Source organism: Battus philenor, unplaced genomic scaffold (genome assembly GCF_028537555.1).
Source record: "Battus philenor isolate CCGP_79_NKW_IND1 unplaced genomic scaffold, ilBatPhil1.0.hap1 SCAF_21, whole genome shotgun sequence".
NCBI lineage: Eukaryota > Metazoa > Arthropoda > Insecta > Lepidoptera > Papilionidae > Battus > Battus philenor.
In genome coordinates, this window is record NW_027181684.1 from 8,169,249 (window position 1) to 8,178,467 (window position 9,219).

Consider the following 9,219-nt stretch of genomic DNA (forward strand, 5'->3'; position numbering starts at 1 on the left):
AGAACATATGCGTCAGAAATTAGCAGAATCTTCACAACAGTAGCTATTATTATTTATATTTATCTACACCAAGTATATGTATTTTATTACATGTATATATTATTAACGTATTGTGTATAAATATTTAAACGAGGCATATATGTAAGTTTGAGTCATTGTATCATTAGTAGGTATGTTCAATTTTATTATAATTTAAGCACCTGCCAAGATTATTTCCCCCCTGCCCTAAGGTAGACAAGTAGAGAACGCCTATGGCGTTAAGTCCTCCATTGTAAATCTTATTGTGTGCACAAAGAGTAAATAAGTAAACAAAAATAATTATAACTTACCCATTTTTCGTAAGTTCGTCATTTCCTAACTTCAGTGCATCTCCGTAACATTGATTGAGCGTATACTGTAAAACTGTGCTGCATTTATGACCCACTAGATGGTCGAACAGTACTGTGGCTGCAAACAGGTTCCAGGATCGATCATGATTGCATTCGTCCGTTAAACAGCCCGGCTGTGATACGCCACCGTTTGGGTAAAAGTCGACAGTACCTACTGAGCTAGCTATGCCGAAAACACCGGCATTCGTGTGAATAGCTTCAACGTAATGTGCGTCAGTTTTGCTCAAACGATTACTGTTTTTATTCCACAGAGGCCCAGCTGGATCTAAACCTGTATACATATACAATTATAACAACTTATGAAATATATAAAGTGACAAATAAAGTAGGTATTTTCCAAAAATCAATGATTTCAGAAATAATTAGCAATCGCAATATGATAATATATTATATATACGCCCATAAATGCCCACCGCAAGGCATAGAACTCCTAACTATGAGTGGATATCTAAGGGGAGATATACCATAAACTCTTCAATTGGCAGGTGTGTAGGTGGTGGCAGTGTGTACTATTATGTTACACAGAAGTGCTTGTCATTCTCTGGAAATTTCTTTGTGAGCAGTGGCTTCTTTTATAGTATTAACTACACGTGCATTAGCACAATGTGTGATTTTGTATGTTAGATTGTACGAGTATCTCAAGAATCGAACCGGCAACCTACTATCGCATCTCTCAATGCTCTACCACTGCGCACATTTGGATTACAAATTAAAATTAAATATTATTTATTATCTTTCCTTTTGAGCTTTGTACTGAAAAAGTTAAAAAAATTTACCGACAAATACTTTCACGCCTTCAAAACTTTTATACGTATAACTAATCACCCTATAAGTGCAAGTGTGGGTAATTTTACCTGTTATACGTCCCACTTGCCCTCCAAGTTTTTTGCCTGCGTTTCCGACAACGTGAGCTCCTAAACTATGTCCTATTAAATGCAAAGATCTTAAAGGAACACCAGTCGCATCACAGAAAAACGTAAGAAAGTCTCCCAAGTATTGCCCTATACGCGGTACTCTTTCGGCTGCGGTGATGTAATCTTCCATCGAAACCTTGCTCCAGTCCACGACGATAACATTATAATCTGCTTTCATTATAAACGCTGAAACACGAAAGAATATATTTATATCAAGTTTTACACACTTTATTATAGCATAATATTAATTTACACATATCTACTAAAAATCTTTCAGTGACCACTTGCGTAAGTCATGAAAATTATTCCAGAAGAACCAGTAAAACTAAAACTAGATTCAGCTCCCCTGTAATAGTATCAGACTTAAAGCTATGGTAGTTGATAGGCGACCATGATATGAGGAGAGGCCACAACAAACTCGGACCGGTTTTTTCTCTGATCACTTTCACAGCACTAACTACAATAACAATTCATTCCCAGTCCTTAGTTAAAAGTTAAAAGTAATGGAGACATGTAAATGTCGATTCTGAGGCCTTGAGGTGGCAGAGTGCAGGGGGTGCTTGGCAGAGACCTCATTTAGAGTAGCAAGTCTCAAGTACTTTCTGGAGAGCTTCGGCTTTACCCCTGCGTATTCTTTTCATTACGGTATTGGGGGATAAGTGTAGATACTTTGTTTTTTAAAGGACAAAATCTGTGCGTCATAAAGTATTGAAGAAGTTAAAACTAGAATATGCTTCCTAAGAAACCTCTGCTAGGGCTGTTACTTGTTTATTATACCAGAAGGTATGACAGTCAAGTTGTTAGATTTCTTGAGCGGTCTCTACATAAATAAAAGAAAACTATCAAAATTATAATTAAATATTTACAATAAAAAACTGTATAAAAAGTTTTATGACAGTGTGACGAATTTTTTTAGTAATAACCAAGCTTGGTAATCAATTAATCTGCTACTATATTATAACATAAATATTTTAAAAATAGCCTCGAAAATCAGTCGTAGTTAGGGCTCGTTTGTAGCCCAGGTAGGTTTAAATTGAAGGATGTTGTTCTGATTGGGCTTTTGTAGCAATATTCTCATGACGTGCACAAGTAAGTACTGTTAATAATCCTATGTGGATTATAATATAAATAAATGAATAAATAAATTAACAAGGCCGACTCCATTTCACAACCTTTACCATAGCCATCGTTCTGCGCAATTTGGTCTGCCCACCGCCACTTCCAATTCGCTATTCAATGTCGGTTGCTTTTGTTAATCTACTAATCTCCTCAATCCTGATTCGATTTCGTAGAGAAATCCCGAGCACGGCCGCCTCTATGGCTCGGTAAGTAATTAAGAACGCCCACGAGTAGAGAGACCACGATTCCGCGCAGTTAGTCATCGCTGGTAACAATAGTTCATCACAGAGTTTCGCCTTTAGATACTATTTTTGGACAAAAATAAGCTCCGTTGTTTCCCAAACACGATGGAAGCAGTCAATGTCACATAGCACGAAACATAGCGTACTAAATACATGTATACTAAAATATCTATAATAATATAGCATTTTTAAAATATATGTAAATAAATTACCGTTGCGTAATACTATATTAATATCGGAGTTGCGATCAGAGATCCAGCCGTGCACAATTACAACAGTCGGATTACTCGCGTTGAAGCTGGAGCGGGTTATTGATTGCGCATCGTTATATTTTATCATCTCGTACGATTGTATATTTTTTCTGAAAAAAAAAATACAAAACTGCAGTAGTTTTAAATATTTTTGTAAAGTTTATATATTTATTTAATAACTACATAATTAATAGATGCACCCCTTTAAAGCTTTACACCTATAGTCACCACCTTGTATAGTCTGTAAAAGGCAGACTCCAGTAAAGTAACTTGTAAAGGATAATAAAGCAGTAACAATTACAACAATCAAGCTCTGTATTATCGGCAAGAAGAATCTGCCTGCATCCAGCATTTTATTTTATGGATGACAGTCCTGCATTTGTTTTGTTCTCTACTCCGGAACCTTTAGGCTTCAACGGCCATTTGTTCTTCGTGCTATATGACCCTCCCACTGACACTTCAATTTGCTAATCTGGACTATATTAGTTACTTTGGTCGTCTACGGATGTCTTCATTTCTTGGCTTACCTTGTATATAAGAGATATACATTAGTGTATTGGTTAATATCGTCATAAAGAAATTTTGCAATGCCTTCCGCAAAATCATCAGTATCTTGCGATATCCCTTTGCCGTCTGTCATTTGCATAAAACGTTGATCTGCCGTTCCATTGTTTGAATTTAAATCATCCGTATCCGCAAACACTGAAACCACAAAACCATTAATTAGTCAGTTTATTCCGTTTCAAAGTTTGCGAACTACTATTCAACTGAAGCACCGATGAATGATAACTGGACAACTCCACTCGTAGTTAAGTCACGCTTGGACATCGCGGGATAACAAGAATAAGTTGAAAGTTACATTACTTTATTACAGCGTATACTAATTAGCAATATACAATGTTTTGGCGACTTACTGGGTCATTTACAACCTCTTTATGCTGTTAAAATATTTGTTATTTATACTTTTTACATTGACAGTTTTAGTTATTGGTCACTTTTGCACGTTCGTTTATTCTGACAGTCTTTTGTTACGTATTATTTTACTGTATTACTTACTTACTGTATTACTTTTTACTGTATTATACTGTATTATTTTACCTATTTTTATAAAATCATAATTAAACTACTCCAATAATTTTCATTTATGTAATCCGTTTACACAGACCACGCGCTCGCCAACATTATGAAAACCACTTAAACTGCCGATCGTATGCCATGATCTTAATTCGTTGTTGGAAAACGCTCGAAGTTTTTTTTTATACCAACGCTACTTTCAATTATTAAACGAAAATACCATACAGATGTAACTTAAGCTCATTTTGTGCCTTAACATACTGTTTTCTTTAGCGCTTTAAAATGTAGAAACGTGGCCATTGTAAAAAGAGAACTGAAGTTTATAGACAGGCTGCTAGGCTGTGCTTAAAAAGTATGCTAAAGATATCATGGACAAGGAAGATTTTTATTCGATTGGAGTCAAAATTAGGCAATGCCTTTCAACAATTGCGTACAACACGAGTTCTGACCTACTTCAACCAAGTTATTTAAAAGTCAAACAACGTTATGGATACTTTAAAATGGCTGAACTAAAAAAACCGCCTGACTTTTTCTGAGCTCTTCACAGATCAGGGCGTTTTAAGAACCCTCGCAGCTTTTAATTAAATTAGGCCTTTATAGAAGAGGTCAATCTGATTCTAGTTTATATCATGTTAGACTCTTCTGGCATTATTATTATGACTTTTTTATTATTCTCAAATAATAAAACAAATATCCATAAAATACGCCGCTATACCATGTCCTTATGAATTCTTCCGCGGGATCACTCCTTAAGCTATAACTGTGAAATATTTCGAAGAGAAGCGGGAAGAAAGAAGCCGTGCAACGAGCTCCATGATCAAAAGTATTTTGACAAGAGAACACGCCTGAAATGTAAAACACACCAACCTGCAAAGGAGATTGGTTTTCCAATGATAGCAATTTTGTAAGACTAACAACATTATCAAGCGGTCTATACACCATCCGAATAGGTCATATAGGTAATGATCATCATTTCAGCCATAAGACATTTACTGCTGAATCTAAATCTCACCCATATATTTCCAATGGGATCGGTTGTAAGCGGCCTGGCCTGATTTGTGTACTCTAATTCTAAAAGGGAGTTTATTTCGAGATAGATCGTTTGGGAAATAAAAAGAATAATGATGAAAGTAGGTTCTTTAAGAAACATAAAATAGGATTATTAGTTAGGATTGGTTTAAGTGGAATATTGGGTTAAGTATTAAACTGCAGTGTAGGCTTTATCTAAGGAATAGACAGTAATTTTCGTGCCCAAAATGTCTTCGTCGGCGAATAGGCAACTATTTGTGTACAAATAGACGAATGGAGTCGATAGCGTCGTGTTTACGAGGTTAAAAATGAATCTATTGCAATTACTGAGAAGGAAATATATTTGGATGGAAGTATGCATTAAAAAATTTACAATTTAATAAAAGTACAACAAATTGCCAGACAATGAAGTGCTTTAATTTCGTTGTTGACAAAGAATACTTTGTCAATTTTAGGGTGTTAAGGGCCTTCTTTATATTTGTATCGGCATCATTTTTCGAACAGAAGTTAGTAATCTGTTGTATTAGTAAAGCAATTTGTCCCCTCTCCGCATTTTGTGTCCGCTCCGCCGCGAACTTTTCTCATCTAAAGTGTTCCTTACTGCCTCCGCTCCTTGAAAACTTTTACTGTACAAACATACACACTGCCTTAAACACTTCAACTGGACTGACCTCTTCTTATACTAGCTGTGCGTGGAATTTTACCGTTGATTGTCACACAAAACATTTAGTTATTTTTTACCGAAACATATGTATAGACTCACCTGAGTATATGCGACGAAAAAAGGTTTTACTTGTGATAATTTAACGCTTTACAAAACAAATGAAGTTAAGAAAGATCATAAAAAATTTTAAGTTTTTCCTGGACTGTCTATAGCCACCTACATTTTTTTGTTCATTTCAATAAATGTTTCGATGATATATAAAAATTAGGAAGCCATTCAGTGATTAGAAATGGATGCGACAAATTTGTTATTTTTTGTTAAATGAGGTAAAACTGCTTATATTTAGAAAATCTAATTTATTTAAGTTAATGTCCACGTAGAACCATTTACGTATTAGTATATGACAAGAGAAAATTTGAAAAAAAAAAACAATTCGATATAAAGTAGAAACAAGTTCAGTTCCTGTATAATGGAATAATCTAGGATTCCAAACGCACCACGGAATAGCGCGCAAAAAACTCGGACCTATTTTGTGGTCAGTTATACAACAATCTTAACACTCTAATAGAACAATTTAAGCTTACTTATTACTTCAAAAATCTTTCACGACGTAATAGCATTTTAACATATTTTGTTTAATGACTTTCTAAGATTTCCACATGATAATTTAGACATTACACAGGAATGTTTAAGACCGTACACAGTTGCCCACAAAATAATAACTAATTCATTGAAAATTAAAAAAAAATTCATGTAGTATGTATCTATTGCAGTATGTTTGAGGACATTTGAATATTACCTTTTTATTATACAGATTTAGAACTGTTTTTTAATTTTTTAATTAAAATTCAAAATAGAAGCCCGTTTAATAAATATATCTAAAGGGGAATATTTTGTCTTAGCTTCTACTGTTAGTTCATTTTTCTTTTATAAACAACGGTTGTTTTTAAGAAAAAATATATCACAAATAATACTATGAGTTAAATATTTTAAATAATATTACTAATAACTGTATTTCGATGTTAACTAATGAAAAGGATATCAGGAATTTAAAAATCTCTTAAACAAGAAAAAGTAATCCAGATGAAGACAATCAAATTGCTCTGGTACACGGTATCGAAATACTTAGACGGAGGGGAAAGAATATCAAGTATATTCTGTATAAATAAAATACATAAAAAAGGAATTTCTTACCAAAACATTTTGAATTAAAAAATAACGATTAATTTACCTTTTATCATTTTTTTAAAGGAACTCTTATCAAATCGTCAACGTTTTTAGATTTAACAACACATAATTCTATAGATTGAACAAACTCCACAACAACACTTTTAAAAAGTTTAATAATATCGAATTATTCATATACATCTTCTGTGAGATGTATTTTAAATGACAATAAAATAATCAAGCGACATCATTGCCAAGGACTTTGTTATTTAAATATTCACTTATTAACGTATATTAAAGGAAAATATATTAGAAAGGAACTGTTGACGATGTTAGACTAAATTCAAGTCAAATTAAACTAGATAGTAGTTCTAGCTCCAATAACTAACATGAAAACCTTTAAGACAAAATAGCTCACATATTTTAGTTCGCTGGCACACGCTGTTGATACATTTGTAAACGTTACTCACCCACGCTGCACGAGTGTAAGCAGAACAAATAAGTAATAAAATGTTTCATGATGAATGCTTGCATTTGTCCAGAATCGCAGGTGGCCCAGGAAGCGATTTGTCACGCCCGTACGTGTCTACTGGCTAGTATAAATCGCACAGATTTCAAGCGTTATTATATATTATCTACTCGCATTGTTTCCACTTCAATACACTGTATCTTCCAAAGAGTATATACGAGTATCTAAATAAAGAGTCATGACGTCAAAGTACTTGCATTTATTCCAGTTTTTGTAAGAATATTCGTTTAAAATTAAATTGTCATATCACATATTTCTATACGACTCATACTCTCTCCATCATGTGTACAAAATACTACTTTTTAACTTACATATAAATGTAAATTTTAGGCCATACATACATATATATATATATATATATATATATATATATATATATATATATATATATATATATATATATATATATATATATATATATGTATATATATATATATATATATACATATATACTTTATGTCTGATTTGAACGTCCATCTATCTCTTTCAATTAAAAACGGGCCATTATTAACTTATATTGCGGATATTTAAAAATAATGATCAGATTATTATTCCATATTCAAAAAAGAAGTAATATTCATACAATCCGTAAAACGTTAATTGCATAGGGGATTTTAATATTGATCGTCGTACAGCGTTCTTATTGTAAGCATAGTATATACGTGTTGTTTACAAATAAAAAACAACCTGTTATTCACAAAATGATAGAAATCTTTGGTTTATGTATTATTTCCGATATTCCTGGCTGAGACAAAATCATAAACCTTTTTAATCTAGGAATCGTTCTAACTTTTCAACATTCCATGGATGTACCGTACCAGGTACATCGCGTTGTTGTGAGAGGGATTGGAATACGTTTAAGGAGGTCTTTTTGCAACACATAAATATTCACTTTCAGCTATCTATCGTCGTTTCAGCCTTTGTACGCCCACTACAGGTCCCTAAAGGCATCCACTCGCTTGGCAAACGGGTTGGCAATCGCAGTGTGGTATTATGGTACGCAGAGAATGCACCTGCCCATCCTCTGGAAACTTGTTTGTGTGCAGCGGTAATCCTATTTAATGCACAAAGTGTATATTTATAAGATACATCCCGTCAATTGAAACCGTGACCTACGATCACAAAACCCCGTTCTTGTGGCTGGGCTATCTCTACTTTCTCTACCTAGCAAAAATTTAAATGATACAACCAAAGCTGCTTTGAAAGCCTGTTCCAGAAAAAAGCTGATGTTCGCTCTTTTCAGGGCCCAAATCCTTCCCTTTTATACCTTTATCTTTAGTTATGATATAATCTGTATTTCTTAGTTGCATTTTTAAATGGGGAAATAAGCTGGTCACATTTATGTTGACGTATTCATTAATAGACCAAACCACACTTAGTTTATAGATTTATCCACGGGATATTTAAATGCAACGCATGTTGTCAAGACAGTGAGCATTTTGGAAACAAATAAACATTATTTAATCTATTGTGAATCCAAAAATTGTATTTCTATTTACAGAATTCGATGGAAATTTAATAAAAGTACATGTCACGATAAATTTCACTATAGAAAATAAAACGAAAAAATTCAATTCTTTGCTATTTAAAAAAATAAAATCGGGAGACAGGTGAGTCGATAATGCCGTGCGTTCGTGATTTGGTTTTTTTATTCGATCTTGTATAGCTAGCTGTATTATATTTCTTGCAATTAGGGAGTAACGAGTCACGGTCTCTAGAGGTCTTTACAATTTATCAATCGAGATTGAATATTACTTTCACATTTCTTGTCAGATAAAAATCAAGGAACATATTACCTCGACTGTGCAATATTTATTCCTATATCAAAACATTTTACTTAA

At 33.4% G+C, this 9,219-nt stretch overlaps 1 protein-coding gene across 1 annotated transcript; it reads right to left on the bottom strand.

Moving 5' to 3' along the window:
• Positions 1-325: 325 nt before the first annotated feature.
• LOC137923311 (pancreatic triacylglycerol lipase-like) lies at positions 326-7,383 on the bottom strand. Its single transcript, XM_068766516.1, has 5 exons — positions 7,320-7,383; positions 3,443-3,617; positions 2,877-3,025; positions 1,244-1,489; positions 326-660 (listed from the first exon to the last, which is right to left on the bottom strand). Exons 1-5 carry the CDS (start codon positions 7,381-7,383, stop codon positions 326-328), a joined length of 969 nt encoding a protein of 322 aa, XP_068622617.1.
• Between the last annotated feature and the right edge of the window lie 1,836 nt (positions 7,384-9,219).

What these genes read in the sequence shown, in the direction of transcription:
- LOC137923311 (XM_068766516.1), bottom strand. Translation starts at nt 7,383, where the DNA reads ATGCAAGCATTCATCATGAAACATTTTATTACTTATTTGTTCTGCTTA. An exon ending in CTTACACTCGTGCAGCGTGG is followed by an intron (nt 3,618 to 7,319) that starts GTGAGTAACGTT and finishes TTGTGGTTTCAG; the next exon opens with TGTTTGCGGATACGGATGAT. An exon ending in GTATATCTCTTATATACAAG is followed by an intron (nt 3,026 to 3,442) that starts GTAAGCCAAGAA and finishes TTTTTTTTTCAG; the next exon opens with AAAAAATATACAATCGTACG.